The 25,136-nt window shown below is 35.4% G+C and overlaps 1 protein-coding gene across 4 annotated transcripts in view; it reads left to right on the top strand.

The window, feature by feature from the left end:
• The window catches only part of GABRB2 (gamma-aminobutyric acid type A receptor subunit beta2), a 248,214-nt gene that overhangs the window by 1,860 nt on the left and 221,218 nt on the right, over positions 1 to 25,136 (top strand). For all 4 annotated transcript variants that reach the window (XM_046000987.1, XM_046000984.1, XM_046000985.1 and 1 more), the window contains exons 3-4: positions 119 to 210; positions 1,232 to 1,299. In XM_046000987.1, the coding sequence (XP_045856943.1) occupies positions 119 to 210; positions 1,232 to 1,299 (160 nt within the window). The remainder of the gene's footprint in view (positions 1 to 118; positions 211 to 1,231; positions 1,300 to 25,136) is intronic.

A 25,136-nucleotide genomic window follows, 5' to 3' on the forward strand; every position in this document is an offset into this window, starting at 1 on the left:
GAAGGGCTCTCTCTGCATACCTCGGTGAGCAGGGATCTGTAGTGAGGATCAGATAAATGCTGAAGACGATGTGCCTGCTGCCTTATTGATGCCTGTTTATTGTCTTTTCTTTCTTTAGTGTCAATGACCCTAGTAATATGTCGCTGGTTAAAGAGACAGTGGATAGACTCCTGAAAGGCTATGACATTCGTCTGAGACCAGATTTTGGAGGTAATGGGGTTGCCTTGGAAATAAGAAACAGCCCAGCTATAGCCTAAGCGGTCTTGTGAGCTTTGTGCGTGCTGTGTCTTCCCTCTTCCTCATTGTTGGCTGCATGTGGTATAGCGAATGTGTCTCTCTGTTACCATATTGAGAAAGTGATCCAAACTTAAGCCGATTTGTTGCTATCCAGCACTTAGATGGTCTTTCAGTGAGACCCTGTTAGAGTGTAGAGGTGGCTGCTGTTCTTAAGCTTCACTGCTGAAATCTTTTGCTTCGCTGTCTTTGCTTCATTGAGATACAAACCTCTTAAGTTTAGTTAATTGTGTGCCCAGAGAACCTGGTTTACTGGAGGCCATCATGAACATTTTTGAGAACAAAATGTGCAGGCAATTGGTTGAAAAGTGACATTAATCCCCTGTGCCCGCCTACTTTGGAAGAGTTCTGGCAATGGTTTAAAGTGGCTGGTATCTGGATATTATCCGGACCTGGAAGCCCCACAGTTCCGGGCGGAGGGTGAGGGGGTGGGGAGGAAAGGGGTTGGGGAGGGCTAAAAGGCAGGGAGGGTAAGTGGAGAAGGGCTAGGGACCTCTTGCTGCAGCCTTAGATACACTGATATGCCCATTTAATTTTGCTTTAGATTCTTCCGAAACTCAAAGAGTTAAAACCTGCGCACCGAAGTGGGGCGGGAAAGAATGAGGAGGAGGGGGTTTTAGTGCAATCTATAAAAATTCCCTCAGGCTAGACAGTTCCTCTGACTTCTGCGAGTTGTGTGTTTTCTCATACTGAGACATCTACATATGTAGATAGAATTGGAATCCCTCTTACACGAGGGCACGTGTGTACACGTTCCATAGAGCATTTCCTAGAGGAGTGCCTGACACTCTTTTTTAAAAGGAGCAGAAAAGTGAAGAATATAAGGGTGAGCAATGGGGGAGGCATTTGGGGGAGAATACCCCATGCCCAGGGACAGCTCTTGCTGAGAATGAATGAAGTTCTCAGAAATCACGTGGCTGGCTATCTTGGTTCACAGGTCCCCCTGTGGCTGTGGGAATGAACATTGACATCGCCAGCATTGATATGGTTTCCGAAGTTAATATGGTGAGTACTGAGGTTTATGGTTGTATCTCAGCAGATCTTCATTTGGGGACAGGAAGTGGAAAGGAGCCGGTTGGTGGGGATGGCATATGCATGAGTATGTGTATGAAGTGGGGCTGAGGGCTGGAGATTTTGCTTTGGAACCCACTGTGTTTGAGGTTTCAAAGCCATCCTTTTTGGTCCCTAAGAATTTTTCCAACCTGTTTTGGATACCTGGGAATTGTTAGAGAGCAAGTAAAATACATCATAATTCACGTGCCAAACACAGCCACATGCAGAAGATCCCTTGCAGAAGCCACATTTCTTAAGGTTTAGTGGGAAACGAGATTCATCGAAGATTTTCTGAGTTTGGGGTGGGGTCAGGAAAAGAGGGAAGGGTTTTGATTTGATATTTCACAGGGAATATAACTATAAACTAAACTGTCACAAAGAGGCTGAATAAATGACCCTGGGATACTGATGTCCACTTGTTGCTTTCAGAGATGGTTTCTTTACAGCTGATGGCAATCTCCTCCTCCCACAATTGTTCACCAGCTCTTTTAAAGTCTGCTGCCCACCAAAATAAATTACAAAGATTGGTCACCCTGTTTTCTAAAGGCAAGCTCAGACCCATGTGCCCTAGCTAGTCACTTCTGCAATGTTATTCACTGCATGTCCTAAGGTCGTACATTTTATGGACAACTGCACTTTTCATGGGCTACCTCGTTGGACTTGGGGCAAATGCTAAGAGAAAAAGCCTCCGTGTTCCCAACCAGGGACACTTGTGGGGGGTTTGCTTCATGCAGGAGCGCCCCCTGCTGCCTACCTTGGGTCACTGCAGACGTACAAAACAATGACAAGTGTCCCAGATACCCCAGATTACTTGGGCTGCTACTTGTTTTTCCAGTGACTTTTCTACTCTGTGTCTTTGAAGTTTTCTCCTTTGGAAAAGTCTCTCTAGAAAGGCCACATTTGAATGGAAGATGCGAGTGTTACTTTCAATCCTGAAAGTACACAGCACATTTCAGAAGATCGTGTTGTGGCATGGTTCTTCCTAGAAATGAAATGCACTATTTAAATAAGAGGATGTCCTGTGTAAAGTTTTATGCAAAAACACTTCTAAGCTAGCCATCGGGACTTGAAAGTTAGGACACTTATTAATTAACTCAAGAGAGCCAAAGTACTAGGTAGGGGATAGGCTCTCAACATTATGCAAATTTTCATATTCTCAGAATTCAAATAGAGAGCAAGCTCAAATCACCAGCCTTATCCCTATACACTCTCCAAAGACAGTTGATAATCCTGAGGTATCACAAGATTATAGAACATTTCACGACTACTCCAGGGAATATTCAACAGTTTCAGCCGTGTTTTAATGTCCTGTGTGTCTTCTTATATTCTACTTATTGGGAAGGTTTTTGATATATAGTATACAAACACAGACTGAGACAGTATTGGGTGATTCAGAACCACAGATTTCCCACACATTATGAAAATCCCCTGTTGTCTAGAGAATATGTCCTCTTTGGGAAACTAATCTCTCAAATACACAAATATTCACTTTTGTGGGATTATGGAGGTCTTTCATTGGTTTAAATTTGGAGTTTTACCATAACCATTACCATTTGCCAACAAGAGTGAAACAAACAAAAAAAAAGAGTAAAGCAAAAAAATGTCCTAAAGTGGGTACTTCCCATGTCCCAAACATTTGAATCTAAATTGTGTTGCTAGAAACAAAGTGATTAGAAATCAGGTATTGTTCTGTGTGTCCTACATATAGTCAAATTAGACTCCCTTCTTTTGCCTTTTGATTTATGTTGTTTTTTTTTTTACATAACAACATCACAAAATGGTATTCTATGGAAAAATTAGGAAACAGAGTCCAAACAGACAATGATGAGAAGATTAGAAGTTGCTGTGATAGGTCAGCTAGGAACTTAGATGTGTTATATCCCCCAAATGTTTAGAGTAGTGTTTTTTTTTTGTTTGTTTGTTTGTTTTTTCTTAAGTTTTGTTCACCTTTAACCTGCATGCAGCCTTTTGGAAAGGCATCGGAGCTGGACACAATGCCAAGACCTGCTAGTCAAAATATAGACACCAGCTAAGGCAAGGTGTCATCTCTTAAAGCTATTTACTGTTGCTGAAAAATCATGGGATGTTGAAAGTGCAAAAACAAATGTCAGGTTGTAAATAGGCCAGTACTGCAGCATTAATGATTAGAACCAAGTGTCAAAAATCCCATACCAGATTCCTTTCTTAGCCTACTGCTAACACATGTAGACTTGTCCAGACGTATTTTTACTTGTTGAAAAATTAACACATTTCAGCTAACAGTCAGAGTGACTTTAAATTAATCCTTCAAAGAAAAATTTTGCAGGATATTTCATTTTTAGATATGCTTATTTGATATGAAGCAACAGATGGGAAATTTCATCACTGGTGTGTAAAAAAAAAAAAAAGAAGAAGATGTTCATGGCATATTGTCCCCTGTATATAGGTTTAAAAGTATTAGTATATTTTGACCATTTTTGTTCTGAAAGAATGACTGATTATTTAAATGAAACCTCAAAATTAATTAACATATATGTTGTGTTTTGTGACTTGCAACCTCTGGTAATTGAAACTTTCTTTTACTATAGCAAATCTTCCTTTGAGGGATGGTAGACACTGGGCCATATAGATTGTCAAAGACTCATTTGTACTGAAGGAAAAGACCATGTCAATTTGATGCTCCTAGTAAATCACAATAATAGTAATATCTGAATCAAGTCAGGAGTTTTGAATACTCGTTCTGCTTCTGCTGTTCAGTCATCCTGAGGGAATTCAAAGACAGATGAAGCTCAGTTTCCTCACCTGTTTGAGGGGAGGAATCGTCCCATTTTACTTAGTGGCAATTAGAATTAATTAAACAACATATGTGAAGGTATTGATGTTCTATGAACATAGCTTATGTGGAAGACAGAATAACAGGCTATCACTCAAGAAACTCTGTCTACTCTAACTGTGCCTTAAATGTACTTGGGTCAATAATTTATATTAGCAGGTCTCAATTTTCTTTATGTTTGAAATGAGAGGGGACATGTTAAATTGACTTCCAACCCACAATTATATGTGTTGTTGGTTTGGTTTAGTATAATAGCTCTGTTGAGTACAAAGAAGTTCCTGGAAAACTTGGAAATCCAGCATAAATGTAAGGAAAATGCAGAATTCCTAAATATCATGCTGTTACGAGTTCCTACTCACGAAAGTGAGGATGGTAGCTTACTCCGGTGACTATTGGCCCAATGCTAGGTCTTTGGAAGAATGCGATTTCAATTAGAGTGCTCCTGAGCAGAAAGCTTGGCTTTAGAATGAAATATTTTTAGATGTCTTGGTTACATTGGCAGGAATCTTTTTGTTAAGACTCTTTGATGAAAAGTGCATTTTAAGATCCAAAATTGGCTCTGAGAATTAAGGACTAAAATAGCTTTCTCTTCATTTAAAGCAGATACTTCTCCATCTTGAAACAACACATTTGCCAACCAAAGAGTGAAGCAATATTTCACTTTTGAGGAAATAGTTCTAGTAAACACACATACAAATTACCTTTTTATGGAATGGCGAAAGAGAAAAGTGCTGCCTTTTTTTTTTTTTTAACAGATGTTTTCTTGCATCACCAGATGCACAGTTTAAAATTCAATTCAATTCAACACAAATGCTTAGTTAGCAGCTACTATGATCCAACCATGTTAGGCTTTAGAAACATAACAGTGAACAAGATCGATTTGTCCCCTGACCTCATGAGACTTAGCATCTAGGTGTTCACTATTCTTAATTCTTCTGCAGATTCTTACTGTACTTATATTTATCTTTTTTTCTAAAACTTTTTTTTTTATGAGCCGTCAATTGAGTACCTAGTGGTCTGTACCTCCCATGTGTTCTTTTGTCACTTGTTGGTTTCACCATTTGTTTGGTATTTGCCATTTCAAATCGCCACATATGCTACATATTCATTCTAGCTTCCTGATTCATGTTTATAAACTGCATATAGACAGAATTACAGTGTACCTCCCCTGTGTATCTATACACAGAATTACAGTGTGTAGATCTCGCTCTGTACACAATGGTTGGCTGGATGTTTGACTCCTGGTGAATGCCACCGATATTGGGTGAACTATTTGTTTTCATAACAGCAATTTGTTATTATTCACTAGAACACCATGCCATATATGTGAAGAAACAGAACACAGACTCATAGGCCTTAAACTATGGCATTCAAGTTTAACTTGAACTCAGGGCATTCACAGTTTAACCAATGTAGAAAGAATCACAATGCAGGATTATAAATGCTTTGAAGGAGGAAATACACAGGGTATACTGGGAATGCAGAATCAGGTAGTACATAGAAATTACTAGGTGAGGATGGGATTAGAGGGCTGTGGATAGATGTCCCAAGCAAAAATAATGGCACATAGGAAAAAAAAAAAAGCACTGGAGAGATAAATGGGGTTAGAGATTTGCAAGTAGCTTTAAATGGCTGGAGTTGGGAGTGGGAGTGAGGAGGTGATAAGAGCTGGTATGGAGATCACAGGCAGTGATCAACCTATAAAGACCATTTATGCAGCTTGCTGAAGAATTTAAATTTTGTTTGAAGACTGCAGGGACCCATGAAAGGATATGAATAGGAGAATTGCATGAACAGATTCACACTTCAGGAAGATGCTTCTGAAATACAGTTAAGCAAAATGTAAAGTTGGGAGAGAAGATGAAAATTCATTGCAAAAATCCGGGAAGAATTGATGAATTGAGGCAGGGATATAAAAGAAAAGATAAAAAACTGGGGCATTTACAAGGTAGAAGCAAAAGGACTTGGTGAATCCCAATTTCTGATGGCACAATTAATTGATATGGAGGACATGAAAAGGGCAGCCAAGTTGGAGATGGGGTGGGGAATTAGGCATAGGGACAGACAGCAAGCTCAGCTTGGGATATGTTTTCTACAGACATGAAATCTCCCATGGGAGATTGGAAAATATAGGTCTAGAGCCATGTAAGAAGTCATGACTAGAGAAATGAACTTGGACATTGTCAGCATATAAGTAGTACTTATAACAGTATGAATGGGTACAATTAAATAGGGAAAGTGACAGGACAGCCACAAATGGAGATATGGCGAGAACTGTAATTTAAATGGAGGAATACTGAAAAGGAGTCCACAAAGATTAATAAGTATCTAAGCAGTAATCAGAGAGTTAGGAAGAGAACCTGCAGATAAGAGTATTTCAGAAACTGAGGTGCAAGAGAGGTTCAAAAAGAAGAAAGTGGGGCGCCTGGGTGGCTCAGTGGGTTAAGCCGCTGCCTTCAGCTCAGGTCATGATCTCAGGGTCCTGGGATCGAGTCCCACATCGGGCTCTCTGCTCAACGGAGAGCCTGCTTCCCTTCCTCTCTCTCTGCCTCTCTTGTGATTTCTCTCTGTCAAATAAATAAATAAAATCTTAAAAAAAAAAAAAAGAAGAAGAAGAAAGTGGGGCACCTGAATGGCTCAGTTGGTTAAGCCTCTTGACTCTTGGTTTTGGCTCAGGTCATGATCTCAGGGTTGTGGGATAAGGCTGCCTCAGACTCCTTGTTTGCTTATTTGGCAGGGACTTTGCTTGAGATTCTCTTTCTTCTCCTCTGCCCCTCCCCACCCATGTTCTCAGCCTGTCTTTGTCTCTCTCAAATAAATAAATCAATCTTAACAAAAAAAGAAGAAAGTGGTTAGCAGTGTCACATGCCACACTGATCAACTGAAATAAGTTCTGAGACATAGCTCCCAACTAGAGTAGTAAAAAGAGCTCTCTGGTAAACATAGAGGAGCTTTCGTAGTTGGAAACCATACTTTGGAAAAAATTGGATCTGGACTGAAGTAGAGAAGGAGCAATTGCTAAAAGGAATGAATTATAATTTGGAAAATTTTCCTTTAGAAGGGAGTAGGTTGCAGATACAATGCAAGGGATAGGTAGAGTGGCAGGACAGGAAGCCAGAGGCTTGCTTGATGGGACCTCTCTCTTCTCTCTGACATGGGAGACAGTTTCTGTTGAGAATAGAGGAGGTTAAAACGACTCTGGAGAATGGGTAAGTAGGTGAGGTTAGCTGGGACACACAGAAGGATGGCTATGAAGCATGAAGCATGGCGAAGGTTATGGCATACTTAATTCTAAACACATTATGCTTAGAAACACTCCTACCCAACTTTTGGCAAGCACGTTACATTCTTTCCTTTTTCTTCTTCTCCTTCCCACTCTCCTGCCATTCTCCCTCTCTTGTACAGTAGCCAACATTTTTCATTGTCATCATAACACTAATATAATAAAATATAGTTAATGTTTATTGAGTTAACTCATGTAACTATCCTGTTGATTTACATTATCTCAACCAATCTTCCTATAAAAACAGTGAGATGGCTACTACCAACCTACTTGCAAAGGAGGAACCTGAGGCGCAGAGAGGTTAAGTGACTTGTTCAAGGTCATACAGCTAGCAAATGACTGATTTCATATTCCTTAATCTTAGCCATATGATTATACTGCAGTTTTAAGTGTAACAAGGCTTCGTTTAAAAAAAAAATCATTTTCATCCTTTGTGGACACTGTTTTGTTTCAGGATTTGTTTTCATTCTTTTTTTTTTTTTTTGAAACAGTGGATAGACCAGATAAACTAAGCTATCCTTCATAAGATGATATTCCTCACTCTATCCACCTTAAAAAAAATCTTAATTTTTATTAAAGTGATTCCAAGTAGGTGCTTTATTCAGGGTATATTAAATAAAAGAGATGGTCGCCATCCTTGAGAAACTAATACATTAAATTACATCTATTGTACATAATTTAAACCATGCAATAAAGGAAGATTTACATAAGATCTTGAAAAATCTAGAATATTTCTTGATTCATAATTTATTTCATTATCAATGGGTACTGTTTTTAACTTATCTAATAATTTTCTTGTTGCTCCAAAAGAATCTGTCAGATAACCATTAAGGCCAATAAATGCCAGAAAATACTGACTAGTGTGTTTAAGAAACATAAACTCAGTTGTTATGCCTGTGGGTGGACAATATGTGAAAAGACCACACCCTTTCCCTTATTTTCTTATTATAAAGACCTCATTTTTAATTGAACTTTTTTCCATTGAGAACACATTTTTCTGATTTCTGATAAATTGTTCCAGCAAATAATTCTCTTAAAGGCGGTTGAACTTTTTTTCTTTTCTTCCCAGATCTTTCCTTCCTCCATCCCACGTAGTATCAATGAGACTCATTATAAAGATTATATCTCTAGAAGACTTGCCTATTTTTAAACATCTATGCCACTTTATATTACAGCTGATAAATCTATTTTTTTCTTGGTTGACTCTTAGGACAAATTTTTTTGCTGTTACTTTATGGATACCCTGAATAATGCTCTTGCTTAACTATGACATGAAATAGAGATAGGATTATGGGCTTACTCTGCAAGAGATAGCAGGCTAAGGAAGTATCTCAGGTTTCATATTATAGTGCATCATGGGTACTTCTAAGCACTCCTCTCAACCCCCACTCAAATAATTAAATGATTGTGGGAATTCCTTTAAGAATGGAAGTCAGACAAAGTGTTTTTCGTAGCTACAAAAGGGAGGGGCATGTGTGTATATTAATTTTGGGGAACGGCACTGATTTGTTTTGTGATCATTCTATAACAAGATTTCTTACCCTCAGCATTATTGTCACTTTGGACCAGAAACTTCTTTATTGTTAGGGGGCTGTCATGTGCCTTGTAAGATGTTGAACAGCATCCTCGCCTCTACCTACTAGCTGCCAGAAGTACTTCTGCTGTTGTGAAAGCCAAAAATGTCTCCAGAAATTGCTAAATGTGTCATGTACGGTGAGAGGATTGTCCCCAGTTGAGAACCATTGGTGTAAAGAATGGTATTGTGGTTTTATCTCCAACCAAAGAGAAAAGAGGAGATTTGTGGTTGAGATTTTTCTCAATAATCTTTTGCTTAATCACTACGTACATTTATGTTTGGAGGTACATTGTGACAAAACCAATTTTAAAATGCCAGCAAGCATAGAAAGCAAAAATTATCCACATCCCCATTACTTCATTAAAACTGTATTTTAATTGGTCTATATTACCTTCTAGTTCTCATCTCTTTGTTTATTCATATTTGACACATTGCAGTTATTTTGTAGAGAAAATTTTATAATCTACATTTTCACTTAGTACATCATGAATATTTTTATAGACTTATGCTTCATAAAAAATACACATCTCTACTACCACCTAAGTGAACTGATGTGTATTTTTCCATGATCTTACAAACATACATATGAATATACTGACATTTTATTTTTTGTTCATCCTGTATTTTTTCAAAAAGCAATTTAAAAATACATTTTATAGATTATTAGTCATAATTCTAGCTATTGATTATTTGAAAATAAACACATTTTCTTTTACTTATGCACCATTAACAATAATATACAAATCATATATAAAATAGAGAACTGGATTTAAGTAGCATATAAATGGAAAATTTTTAAAAGTTTTTAAATCAACTTGACTCATGTTTATACAGCTATTCTTTACACTGTTTCTATTCTGATATTACTTCGCTTTTCCAAAATCAACTTACATTTTTCAGATGACAAAAACACTTAGAAACAGCTAGAAGAGGAATAAGAGGAAGGATGGTTTTTGAGTTTTTAAAAGACACAAACATAAGATTTTTTAAAAGTATTTACTTATTTATTTATTTTTGTGTGTGTGAGCGAGAGAGAGAGAGAGAGAGAGAGAAGGAGCATGAGCAGGGGGGAGCAGCAAAGGGAGGGAGAAGCAGTCTCCCTGATGAGCAGAGAGCCTGACATGGGATGGGATCCCAAAACCCCAGGATCATTACCAGAGCTGAAGGCAAACACTTTACTGGCTGAGCGACCCAGGTGCCCACAAACACAAGATTTATATGTTGCTTCTAGTTGTGCATTTTATTTACAAAATACATATTTTATTAAACAAGGAGAAAAATGGGTTTATATTATCCTGTTCCTATTTATACGGAAAAATATAGGAATGTCTTCAGCCCATTGGCTTTTGCTGGTGCTCACTTTAACATTCTATCGGCATTTTTATTGCCAAGTCTCATTTTTCCTTGCTCTATAATTTGGCACTTACCACCCACTTACTTGCCAAGAGGTCTTAACTTAGAAGTAATTGGCAATTGAGGATAAAATAACTTCTCTCCAAACTCAATAGCAACAATTAATGAATTTTAAAGGTGAATCTACGTATATCTTAGAAAAATGATACACAAAAATAAGCCGTAGAAGATCAGAGATGCATAGACAGTACCTACAACAATGCCTGACAATAGGTGCTCAACAGATATGGATTGGATGAATTTGTTGAAGGGATAATTAAAGGACTACAGGACATCAAACTACAAGGAAATATTTATTGAGTGCTAACTTAAGTAGCACTCTGTTAATTAAGCTGGATCGTGGAAGGACGTGAAATGGTTCTTACACAGGGGCTAAGTAAGTCTAGAGTCAAGAAACCTTAATCTTATTGCCTGAAGAGGAAAAGGGTAGATGGAAAAAAGAATATTTCAGATGGTGGGAGAAGAGAGTGGGTATCTTCCAGGTAGAAGAATCAAAATAAAAATTTGAGAACCAAATTTTTACGGTGATTCTCAGACTTTCCTCTGCAGTAGGATCATCTGAGTCTAGTATTCATATTCATATTTTTAGGTCCATATCCAGAGTCTGACTCAGTAGGACTGGGATGAAGTTCAGGAATCGGCATGTTAAAAACTCTCTATGTGATTGACACAGGTACTATCTGAAGGGCACTGTTTGAGGAACACTGATTTTATAGTGAAGTTGGAAGCTAATATAATCACTAGTTAAAGGAATTTTACAACAACTGACTGGCCTCTAGTTATAACGTGGGTTTTGTGACAATAAAGAGCTAAATGGTCAGAGTGGGTGGGATTTGTAGAAGACGACGTCATGAAGGAGACAGTTGAACTAAACAAACAGGATCAGTGCTATTTGAATAGATGGAAAATAAGAACAGTTCTGTGGGAAAGGGTAATAGGATATAGACAACATGAAGAAAGTTATTGTATGTTAGCAATAATAATATTACAAAAATATAAATTTAAGGTGTATATGACTATCTCATTTAATGTTCACAAAAATGCAAAGAGCTAGGTAATTGTATTATCACTTTCTTTTACAAATGCAGAAACTAAGAACTAGACAGATTTTACAGTTAATGTGAGTGGATTGGAATAGTAGGGTGCAGTGTAGGGTATGAATATGCAGGGTGTGAACACATAAGTTGAGGCTTAATTGCACAGGAACTTGGCAGCTATGCAGAAGAGACTGGAAATTCTTGAGTGGGTGCTCTGACATGATGAGAGAATCTGAAGCATTTTCACAAAGAGGAATAGAAGACAGGTGACGCTAAAGGAAGTATGAAGATGTTGAAAAACATTTTCTAACTCTGGCTTTTATTTTTATAAAATGTCCTTTGGAGCTGCCATACCAGTTTTATTGAACCAGATGATGAAAATATTGTGAAAGAACAAAAGTTGAAACAAAGATTTTGAAATGGGGGAGGGATGAGCACCTACCACAATGTTTGATACTATGAATAAATTAATAAGAGCTACATCAATTATTTAGTTTTAAGATGTCTGAAAAAAATCAGAAATACTTATATTTTAATATACATTTCAGGGTAATATGATTTAGCTATTCCTTGGTTCGAAGGTAGCGATTTAATTGGAGGCTAGTAATACTAGTATCGCACATTTACATATAGAGACAATCCCACTGAATAGCTTCCTGTAAATTATTTATGGATGCCTCATTATAATTCTGGAAGTATGCTTAATCCTAAGGCCTCAGTGATTAAGCATCTTGAGATTGCTTCTCTAAAGATCAATAATTCAGTGCCTAATTGGTACAAGACCATCGAATCAAAAACATTTTTAAAAATATTTATCTATAGACTTTTCCATGAAGTTTTTTTAAATTAAATAGGTAGTTTTTAAAAGCCATGATTCACTCAGCTATTTTATTTTTTATTTTAAATCTTAATGATGATTCCTCATGAGAATTTAATCCATCTACTTGACTTGCTCAAGAAATGTGTATTTATTTATCTATCCACTAATATATAATGTATACTACCAAACATACTAGAAGTAGGGATTTATTTTTTAAGATTTTAATTAATTAATTAATTAATTTGCGAGAGAGAGCACAAAGAGGAAGGAAGAGGGAAGAGGAAAGCATCTCAGGCAGACTCCATGTGGAGCACAGAAAGCCTGAAGCTGACCACCACCCCACCACCTAGAGGTCATGACCTGAGCCAAAACCAAGAGTTGGAGGCTTAATCCACTGGCCCACCCAAATGCCCTCAAAATAGAGATTTAAAGAGAATTTAATAAAATACATAGGAAGTTATATTTTTATCTCATGCTCATCTAACACTGGGTTAGTGTTTTCATTTTCCATGAAAATAGAAATAGAGTCAATGATAATGGAAATTAAAGGCTGTTTTATTCTGCATTATTATTCTGCTGAGAGGAAATATTGGATAGTATGGCTTGTAATATACATAATTCAAAGATGACCTTTTTTGTGGAAACAGTCCCATTTATTCCTACCTTCTAATTTCTAAAGCATCAACATCAGGCAAGTAGTTTTTTAGAGTGTGCTGTTCATCTCTCCCAGAATGAAACCTTTGTTTTATTTTATTTTTTAAAAATATTTTATTTATTTATTTGACAGACAGAGATCGCAAGTAGGCAGAGAGGCAGGCAGAGAGAGAGGAGGAAGCAGGCTCCTTGCTGAGCAGAGAGCCCAATATGGGGCTCCATCCCAGGACCCTGAGATCATGACCTGAGCTGAAGGCAGAGGCTTAATCCACTGAGCCACCCAGGTGCCCCAAAGCCTTTATTTTAAAATAATTACTGAATGTTCCTGCTACTTAGTATTATAAGTTAACTGGATTTCACAAAGGACAGTATAGTCACACAGTCAACTTTTAAACAATTCTGCATAGATAATGTTTAAAAATTGTCCATTTCTTTTTTTTTTTTTTAAATTGTTTTTTCTTTTTTTTTTTTTAAGATTTATTTATTTGACAGATAGAGATCACAAGTAGGCAGAGAGGCAGGCAGAGAGAGAGAGAGGGGAGGAAGCAGGCTCCCAGCCAAGCAGAGAGCCCGATGCGGGGCTCGATCCCAGGACGCTGGGATCATGACCTGAGCTGAAGGCAGAGGCTTTTTTTACCCGCTGAGCCACCCAGGCTTTTTTTAAGGGTGTTAATATTTCTTCAACTGTAGCTTTCTCAAGAAACATTTTTTAACATTAATCTTTAAAGAAATGACGAATAGGCCATTTTAAGGAATATCATAAAACAAGCAAAGATGTAAAGAGTTTTAAATACAAGTGAGTAGGTGCCAATTATTGGGTTGTAAAAATCTAATCACCATTCTGTAAATTTAACCACTGTTGAATATATTGTGCTCTAAAAAAATGAAATTTAAGTACTTTATCTGTTTGCTTTCTTTGACCTACAGAGAAACTTCAAGACTTATTTTGTAAATATATATTTCTATTTCTTTTTCCAAATCAATGCTTGAGTTAATAGACTGAAGATCTCTTGAAGCATTCTCCCATCAATCAGTTGTGTAAACCATTCCTCTTTCAAGCACTGTTAAACCAACACTCTCTTTTGACACTGGTGGGGTGATCTGTTAGGCTGTGTAAATTTGCATCTGGCTTTTGTGTTGGAAGAATGCGTTTAAGTGTTTACTTGAATCACATTAGCATGACTGTATGGCAAACCATTTTTCTAACTGAATTCCTTAGAGAATGATACCTTTGTTACTCTGAAAGTCATAATATTTTAAGTACTTGCCAAATTTACAGGTGAAAGATCTATAGAATTACAGAGCATATGAAAACCACAACTTATCTCATTTCCTTCAGATTTTTTGGATGATTTATTTTAAACTTTAGGTGTTGGAGGCCAAGTTCTGTTCCATAAGAAATTTGAATAAGAGCATTTTGCCAATTGCTTTTTTTTTTTTAACACTACAAAGTAATATTTTCTGACAAATACATTATTTTCTGGTTACACAGAAAGATCTACTCTCATTTTCATATCTTATTTACACATTTTCTAACAGATGAGAAAATTCTTCCTCTCTGTTTAATAAATCAGCTTTGAGAGCCACATTTTAAAATGGCTTTATTTATTAGTTTACCAAACCGACTCTGATCATCATCACCACCACTTAGGTGGAAATTTGTTTTTTTTTTTTTTTAATATTTTATTTATTTATTTGACAGAGAGAGAGATCACAAATAGGCAGAGAGAGAGGAGGAAGCAGGCTCCCCGCGGAGCAGAGAGCCCTATGCGGGGCTCAATCCCAGGACCCTGAGATCATGACCTGAGCTGAAGGCAGCAGCTTAATCCACTGAGCCACCCAGGTGCCCCTGGAAATTTGTTTTTAATGGAACTTTCTTAGGTTACTTGAGTCCCCAAGTGGCAATGCTATAGATGTGTTCTAGTTTTAAAATTCCCAGATTTGGACAAAATGTCTCTTAATTAAAAATAGCAGCAATCCTGAAGCTCTGGGTTTTCTATTCTGTTGTTGCTGTTGTTGTGCCATTGTAATCATGACAGGAATAAAACCTGATTAAATCAAATGCTACTTAAGTATTTGAGCTTTAAAGAGAGAGAGAGAGAGACAAAGATAGAGAGACCCAGAGAAGGAGATGAAAAGAAGGCTAGACATATGTGCTCCTCTTCTCTTGAGGAGTGTGTAGTGTGTTTTCAATAGTTGAGAAATAGCGCCTGGGTGGTTCAGTGTTTAAGCAGCTGCTGGCTCAGGTCAGCTCATCATCCCAAGGTCCTGGGATCCAGCCCTGCCTCGGGCTCCCTGCTCAGTGGGAAGTCTGCTTCTCCCTCTCCCACTCCCCCTGCTTGTGTTCCCTCTCTCGCTGTGTCTCTCTCTCTGTCAAATAAATAAAATCTTTAAAAAATATATAGTTGAGAAATAGCAGAAGGCCTTTCTTCTATAGTTGCTGGGTCCTGTTTATATAAATAAATATTTACATATGTAAAGTATGTAACAAAGATGTAGCATGTAAGAATGAATATGTAATTAAGGACCATCTTTTTGAATGATATGAAATCAGTGATATCAAAGTGCATGTGGATTCTCTGTTCTTTTAAGCATTTGATAGTTAATAAATATTCTAATTTAAAAAGGTCAGTAAAAAACAGGAGTTGAAAAATTGCAGTATATCTTCGACATGTAACTGGGATATATTTATTTGATTAATGACCCTACTAAAAGTCACTACCATTTTTTGAGAAACCTTAATTTTTAAATGTTTTTACATTTAATTCTCAAAAATTCTATGAATTAAGAAGTATTATCATATTTTACAGATGAATAAACTGTGTTTTAGAAGATTTTTGTGAGTTAGAGCCTATTAGGACCAAGACAATACAGCCCTCCTTATGTTATAGCTGGAAAAGTGCTGGAACTGGAATTTGAGCCTGATTTGTTCCCTATCCCATTTATTTTGTGTTTTTCTGAAGTTAACGGAAAAGGAAGTTGAAAAATTGAATGGGCCTGCTTCTATCATAATCTCCTTGGATGATCATTAATCGTCCATATTCCAGATTCCCAGATGACTTTTGGGAAACCTACAAAAATGAAATAAATAGAACATAAGGAATAAAATCTGTAATACACAAAAGTAGGCAGTCTAATTCATTGAGAGATCAATTAAATTACTAATTTTCTATGTCAGCATCATTAGCGTTTGTGGGTAAATTGAAGATTATTATTTACCTTTTTCTTGGATATTATAAATTATCATTCATCACTGGAGAATGAATTCAATTCTTGCTTGAAACAAAAATCTACTTGAAAAAAGGATATGGTAATCTTGAGAATTAAGAACAAAATTAAATTGTGATTAACTTTTATGACTTTTAGAACCAAGAAAATATCAGTCTTTGATATCTTAACTTATTATTTTAATGAGTTGTTATTTAATGAGTTAACTTATTATTTTAATGAATTATTATTATTTTAATGAGTTTTATTTTAATGAGTACCTATGTCAGGATCTGAGCATCTCAGAATATTTAGTAAAATGATGATTAGCATTTGTGTGAGATAATATTTGTGTTGTATTTCAAAGTCAATCTAAAAGACTTCAGTTTGAATATATTTTTGTTCTTAAAGGTTGAGAAAAATATGTGGCTTAAAATGTTTCTAATTTCTTTTTTTCTACCTTATCAAATATACAATGGGGTTGATAAAAATTAAGAATAAAATTAAGTTGCATATATTTTATATATCTAATTTTATACACACACATATAAATGTGTGTATATGTATATACATATATATAAAATTATTAAGTTCTAGATTTCCTTTGAAAGTAAGTGATCCTTGGGCTAAAATATGCTATTGCATTTTTTAAAGAGATTATTTCTATAGTTATTATGAAAAACTCAGTACTTACATTAAAAGCAGTGACTAAGAAGCTCTGGATTTGTCCTGAATTTGTCACTGATGATAAAACCTCCTATAGAATTCTTGTTCGGTTTCTATATTTGGAAATCAAGGAAATCAAATAAAAGGTATAAAGTAACTTCCAGCTGTTATGTTCATTTTGCAAAGTGGACAAATTTGTTATATAATTTTAATATTCTCCCATTTAAAAAAATATTTCCCTTTTTAACCTGAATTGTTTTATTACTTGTTCCTGTCCATTATAGAAAAATTAGTAAACTATAATTAAAAGTGAAGATGCCTATTAGTGTCATCACCCAGATAGAAATACTGCTAGCAAAATGGTCACTGAAACTCCAGACTTCTTGAGATGTACATAAAATAGAATCAGATAGTATCAGACATCATGTTATATTGTTTCTGCCCCTAATAGTTTGTGATCATGTTTTGATGACATCTAAAATTTTTGTACAACATAGTACCCATGGGTTGCTAAATTTCATTGATTTTATTAAATCAATCCTATTGATAGACATTATGATTATTTGGGGGATTTTTACTATTGTAAATGAAACTACATTAAACCATCATATGTGGTCATATTTGATGCCGTTGTAAAAGTATCTACCCTGGTAAATTCTTAGAAATGAGATTACTGGAAGCCAGAACTTGTAGATTTTAGGTATTGCTACATATAACAAAACTGTGTTTCCTTTAGGTGCTAATTTAGGTTCACACCACCAGTGTATGAGAGTTCCATGTGCACATACTTAGACCATTCCTGGGTATCTCCCTCAGTGTGTTCATTCTTTCGACCTTTGCCAGCCTAATAGGTGACACTGGTAATTTCCTTGACTAATTAATTTTTTTGTGTGTGCAAAATAACTATCTCTACTTTTTTTTAATAGGTTGCATTTCTTCTCTGAATTGACTTTTCCTGTCATTTATTGATATCTTTTTTCTATTAGAGAATTCATTTTTTCTTATTGATTTGTTGGAGCTTCTTATATATTAAGGGTATTAACACCTTCTTACACATTATAAACATACCTCCTTATGTAATCACTTTGTGAATAATATATTTTAATATCCAGAAGATTTATATTCATATTTACTAAGATATATTATGGTTTTTGGTCTTTGTTTTCAGACTTTGAAAAGTTTTGTCTACCCCAAGATTTGAAAGGAATATTCAAATGATCTTTCAGTATCTTATGTGATTTTTCATTTCAAGATTTTATGTAAATATTGACTCCATTTAAAATGTGTTTTCATATAAGTTCTGAAATGGGACTATCCATAGGATAGAGAGATAGATAGCTGGATACATAGCTGTGACAGTAAAATTTAATGAAATAATCTGTTCTTGCCCTAGAATTCGAAATGTTGTTTTTATCATATAGGAAATCTCATGTGTCCTTAGGTCTATGTTTTTACTTGGTAATTTGCATTATTAATTTTTTTCTCTCTCTTTTTGTGCTGGCATCATGTGTTTTTAATTATTCTGACCTTAAATATCAAGGCAGATCTCCCCTCACTATGTTTCAGTTTATACTTAAACACTGAAGTAGTTTTTTTTTTTTTTTTTTGGACGCTGAGGTAGTTATACTTTCATACAATCTTTATATTTTGGCAAGTTTAAAAATGCAATCAATATTTTGGTTGTACTTGCTTTGAAATTTGGAAGAAAATTTACTTCTCAACAATACTGATTTCTTTCTAATGAAAAACATACTGTGTTTCACCATTTGTATATATTCTATTATGTCCATCTGTAAAGTTTTATAGTTTTCCACATGTCTTACACATTTCTTGTTAAATTTATTCTCATAGACCTTCTATAATTCTTATTAAATTTATTCTTCAATACTTTACAGTTTTTATGGTTATTGTGAATAGGATTTTTATATCCAATGATTATTTTTGATCCTTGGCCAAAAGAATAAATGCCATATAGCCATCTGAGAAAGGTGGTTTTTTGTTTTTTGTGTTTTTTTTGTCAACAATGTTTTTTTTCCCCTCTCCCAACCCCACCTCTCCCCAGCAACCCCCAGTTTGTTTTGTGAGATTAAGAGTCACTTATGGTTTGTCTCCCTCCCAATCCCATTTTGTTTAATTTATTTTTCTCCTATCCCCCTAACCCCCAGGTTGCATCTCCATGTCCTCCTATCAGGGAGGTCATATGATAGTTGTCTTTCTCTAATTGACTTATTTCACTAAGCATGATACCCTCTAGTTCCATCCACGTTGTCACAAATGGCAAGATTTCATTTCTTTTGATGGCTGCATAGTATTCCATTGTGTATATATACCACATCTTCTTTATCCATTCATCTGTTGATGAACATCTAGGTTCTTTCCATAGTTTGGCTATTGTAGACATTGCTGCTATAAACATTCGGGTGCCCTTTGGATCACTACGTTTGTATCTTTAGGGTAAATACCTAGTAGTGCAATTGCTGGGTCATAGGGTAGTTCAATTTTCAACATTTTGAGGAACCTCCATGCTGGAGAAAGGTGTTTTTATCTTTACAACTCAGAGTACCATTTCTATTTCAGTTTATGCATGAGGTGTCTTAAGTGTCACTAACCTGTTTGAAATATATGTGTGTGTGTGTGTGTGTGTGTGTGTGTATATATATAGAAAGAGAGAGAGAGGAAATATATGTATATGTATATATTTTGGTTGTATATATATATATGTGGGGAGAGAGAGAGAGAGAGAAACATTATGTACTTTTTGCAGTTTATTTTTCATAACCAACATAAACATTTAAAATGATTGTTTTATTTCAATTTTAATCTCCAACATAGGATTCACTTACTTGTCACCATAAAGCCAAGATGAATTACCACTGAATCCATAGTCTTAAAGATTCCTTCTATTCCTTTAACCTTATTGAGGTTAAATCTAAAATTTAGATTTAAAGCAGAATTCTCTGCTTAACATATCACATTTTTATCTTGCACATTATGAACCATATGAAAATAAGAAAGCTTTTTTGATGTAGTAGGCCAAATCATCATCACATGCTACATTCAAGCTCTGATATCCATTATTTGAAGTATGATGATTTAATTACAGATAGTTGAAAAGGGTATATTTTATATCTAGAGCAGTTACAACCAGAGAAAAAAACAATGTAATTGACACAATATGTGCATACTGCTTCAAATATCTGCTTCAGAGTAAAGACTTCTCTGGATTTAATACTAAACCTAATCATGACCTTTATCCACAGACTTGATCATCAAAGATTGAGGACAATAAAGGCTCCCCCATTGTGGTAGTCTAAATTCATAAATAATTTGATCATTTTAAATACATTGACTGAAGAGTTTTCGTTTTCATCCTTCAGCTAAGAATGGTTTAATTGTGCATGAAGTTTGAGATCTCTAGAAAATATCCCAATAGATGTTACAGAAGTTTAGGGAAAGCGTTAGAATACCATATACATTTTAGGGGATTTTAGTGACTCCTTAGTTGAATTGTAACTTTTGTATTGGTTAAGTCAGAAGCTCCTTTAAGGAAAAGCAAAAGCTCAGATGGAGGAGAAAAGGCTTTCTATGAACTAGGCCAGCATTGTCATTGTCATATAGTATTTGGCCCTCATACACACACACACACACGCACACAGATATAAAATTGAGTATAAGTTTTTTTCTGTTTAATAAAAAATTACCAGTTTCTGGGTGAGTTATTTAATATTGGAAAACTTAAATTAGATGCATGAGTAGATGGGGATATAATATGAAACAATAATGCCACATGCATAAGTTGGAAAAGATAGTATACCTTTGTACAGGAAAATGTGTTACTTGTAATTAAATAGCAAACTGAGAGAGAAATTCCATGCTATTTTCCATGAGTTCAAATATATGTTTTTCCTTGCACAATGTCTATACTGGATGAATGTTTTTCAATATTAAAGTATTGATGTGTACACATTAATGAATTTAGACTTCTGACTGATGTATCAAGGAAGGCTTGATATTTGACAACTGTTGTTTTGGTTCTGTTTATTTTCATAAAAAATATAGTTACAGTACTATCATAAATAGAATGTTAGTACAATTGAAAGGGAATTTCAAAAAAAGGGAATTTGATTTTTAATCTCTATAGATTTATTTTCCCTTCTAAAAGATAATTATAAAATTTATCTTCAAAGATATGTTATAGAATATTTTATTTTTTAACCTGGATTTTAGTGAGATGTGCTTTTGATAATCATGCTCATCTTTATTCAGCTAGTGTTGGCCAAAAGATTGTTGATATTTTTGAGCAAGGGTCAACCAAATATGGCCAAAATTTGCCTATTTTTTTTAAAAGAATTTATTTATTTATTTGACAGACAGAGATTACAAGTAGGCAGAGAGGCAGGCAGAGAGAGAGGAGGAAGCAAGCTCCCTGCTGAGCAGAGAGCCTGATGCAGGGCTAGATCCCAGGACCCTGGGATCATGACCTGAGCTGAAGGCAGAGGTTTTAACCCACTGAGCCACCCAGATGCCCCCAAAATTTGCATATTTTTATAAGTAAACTTTTATTAGAATGCACTAAAGCCCATTAAGTTACATATTATCCATACCAGCTTTTGCACTTTATTTTTTATTTTTTTAAAGATTTTATTTATTTATTTGACAGACAGAGATCACAAGTAGGCAGAGAGGCAGGCAGAGAGAGAGAGAGGAAGCAGGCTCCTGCTGAGCAGAGAGCCCGATGCGGGGCTCGATCCCAGGACCCTAGAATCATGACCTGAGCCGAAGGCAGAGGCTTTAACCCGCTGAGCCACCCAGGCGCCCCATCTTTTCACTTTAAAGACAGAATTGAGTAGTTCCCACAGAGACCATAGGACCTACAAAGTCTTCAAAATATTTACTCTGTGGTCATTATAGAAGAAAAGTTTCTGACTTGTGTTTTAGAGCAATTAGTATAGAATGAATATAAAATACTCTGGATATATAAACCAGAAGAGGAAGCACATGAAATTGAACATCATTGTTCTTGCTTATATATCTGCTTGGACTTTACTTGAATGAAAGAATGTTCAAATTAAATAAGAATGTATTGAAAAATGTGATTTCACACAAAAGTACATTTTTGTTAATTGAGATATGGAAAGGGTAAAAAGGAAAACCTCTTTAGTACTAAAATTAGGAGAATTATAGAAAATAATGTGAAGCTTTTTGTCTCATAACACTTATTCTTAGATTTGCTCCTTAATACCATAGATAGTTTTAAAAAAAGAATGATAGTAACTTACATTGAGATTTGCTCTGTAGCAATTGTGAATTTGTGTGACCTAAAAAATGTATGGATGGTTCTTAGAAGATTAACATATTCATATAAGAATTAAAATCAAGAGGATCTTTTCTACTCATAGTCCTTAACAGTTTCTCTCTACTGAGAAATAATCTCATAGCCATTTAAACTATGCTTCATGAAGTCAGGACCATTTCTGATTTTTTGACTATTTTAACTACTGTCCCTAGCTCAAAATGGTCTGACTCGTGGAAATTGCCTAAGAAGTGATTTAAATTAGTGGTAGAATAATCTATAATCCCTTTTATTAGTGCTTTTTGCTCCTAAGAGGTTATAGCACAGCAAAATCATAGTTTTGTTCAGAAATTTTTATCATAGCTCACTTTCAATCTGCAGTTTTTATTCAAGAATGTTTTGGTTGATTTTCAGAATTTGTTCAGGAAGTCATTGTACAGAGCTGTCACAATAGTCTTACAGTTATGTAAGGATCTGCATATCAATGGTGGTGACAATAGAATCCACAGAACTCAAATGGTTCCCAACCTGACAACTTTAGGCAGTTTCTCCTTCCTTTCTGAAGTTTGTGCACTAGAATTATGGATGGAATTAAAACTAAACCCAAGAGCAGAGATAACAGGAGTACCAGACTGTACCTAAGAAGAGGTATAATTGTTGTGACTTAACAGCTAATAAATATGCCATCGTATTTCAGATGTAAGAAGAGCAGGGATTTCAGCAATGAACTAATTTAGCCTACCAGACAAAGAAAGCTTTAAGCTCAGTCCTTGAAACTGTTTATTAATGTTGAAAGTCTTTGAAATTGGCTGAAATGTATTTAAAGAACAAAATTAAACAATCTGCTTTTTATTGCTTGATTAGAACTAAATACATTTGTTAGTTATGTCTCCAACTACAAGAAGAAATTGTTTTCTTTCTTAAGACTGATAAAGGCAGTTTTGTTTATGAAAATTTCTGAGTTGTGTGGTTTTTTTTTGATGGTTTTATAAACGTTGGTAGAATTTCATAGTAGTTGAAGATCTGGTTTTTGGAATCTTGGCTCTTCTTACTAGCTGTGTAATATGGTCCAAGTAACCTAATGTCATAATGCATCACTTTTCTCATCTATAGAATAGGAATAATGATATCCAGCCTCAGAAGATAATTCCAAAAATTAAGTGATTTAGGGGTACCTGGGTGGCTTAGTCATTTAGTGTCTGCATTCGGCTCAGGTCATGATCCCAGGGCCCTGGGATTGAGCCCTGCATTGGGCTCCCTCCTAGGTGTGAAGTCAACTTTTCTCTCTCTCACTACCCCCTGCTCGTGTTCGCTCTCTCACTGTGTCTCTGTCAAATAGATAAAATATTTAAAATAAATAAATAAGTAAAATAAAATAAATAAATAAGTAAAATAAAAATTAAATGATTTAATATACATAAAGGGCTTAGTAAAGTTCTTTGCACATCATAAATCTCAATAAATTATATCTGTTAATAACATTACACACATACAAAATTAACTTTGTATGGTGTTATAAGACCTCTGACATACTCCTGATTTCAGTTTATGCAGAATGGACACCAGATCAAGGGTAATGATATCTTGAAAAAAACATGATCATATGTTGGTCAAAAAAGCTTTGTGCTAGAAAGAAATTCTAAGACATTAGGCTAGTATTAAGGAGACCTAAGTTCTAACTCCAATTCACCTACACACTAGTGTGTGATCTCAAGTATGTTATTTTTCCCCCCTCTCTGGACCATAGTTATATTTCTGTGTGTGATATGGTGGTGGTATGGGGGCAGGGTGGTGTTGAGGGTAATGACAGGATTGATACAGTCTTCTAGTTTTGAAATCCTGAAAAAATCTTTGAGTTAAAAAAAGAAGCAGTTTAAAAAAAATTTATTTCTAAATTGTTAAATTTGGAATCAAAGTTGGAAAGAACTAGGGGGAAAAAAAGACAACATTGCTTATTAGGCCAGAAAAAAAGCTGACAAATGGTTAGTTGTGTTGTTTATCAGAAAGTGTGCTTCTTTGCAATGGAATATTTTGCAGTTGTTTTGCAGAATAAGCACTTTGCTAATTCTTTAGAGCTTTAGGGGTATAATCCTCTCAAGGTGTTCTGTCTGTAGCAATCTGCTATGAAGTCAGATGCTAATACTTCTGGATGCTAATATCTGTTCATATTTCTAAAAAGAATTTTATTGAGAAGCCAAAATGCAAGTAAGACACAACTCTACTCTCTTTCCCAAGGTAGTTTTCTTTCTGAATCACATGTGTCTAATCTTAAATGTGTGAAAACAACTAGGGGGCTATTAATTGTACGAATGTAATGAGAGCTTTATGTTCAATGGATGAAGATCCAAGGTTCATATACGGAAAATGACACCCTTCTTATTGAACATAGCATGGGATTTCACCTTGGGAAATGCAGGTCCCCTACAACATGGCTTTATAGCTACTATTTGCCTTCTGTGAAGGAAGAAAAGAAAAGAGCTGATTATACAGCTTAGTAATGCTAGAAAGGCAACTCTGTCTTCTCTGATTCATTTGGAAGTTATTGCCAAAGTCATTCCCAAAGAGTGAAGACTCAAAATAAAATGCAAATGTTCAGAATATAAATCCCTTCCTACCTTCAAAGTTTGGTTTACCTGCTTTGCTGAGACAAGACCGAAAACCGTGATTTGTCATCACACAGTAGCTCAGATTGCTACCTCCGTAGCTTGGTTTAGATACGGCCCTTCAACAACACATCATGGTCCATTATTTTTTTTGAATTTTATTATGTGCTACCAAGGCTATTAGTTGAGTGTAAATACTTACAACAATGATAATACCAATACTGAAATTTTTATTACATTTTAGGATTTTATTTCATTTTATTATTTATTTATTTATTTTTAAAGATTTTATTTATTTATTTGACAGAAAAAGATCACAAGTAGGCAGAGAGGCAAGCAGAGAGAGAGAGGAGGAAGCAGGTTCCCCGCCAAGGAGAGAGCCTGGTGCGGGGCTCCATCCCAGGACTCTGGGACCATGACCTGAG

The sequence above is a fragment of the Meles meles genome, chromosome 3 (assembly GCF_922984935.1).
Source record: "Meles meles chromosome 3, mMelMel3.1 paternal haplotype, whole genome shotgun sequence".
NCBI classification, from domain to species: domain Eukaryota; kingdom Metazoa; phylum Chordata; class Mammalia; order Carnivora; family Mustelidae; genus Meles; species Meles meles.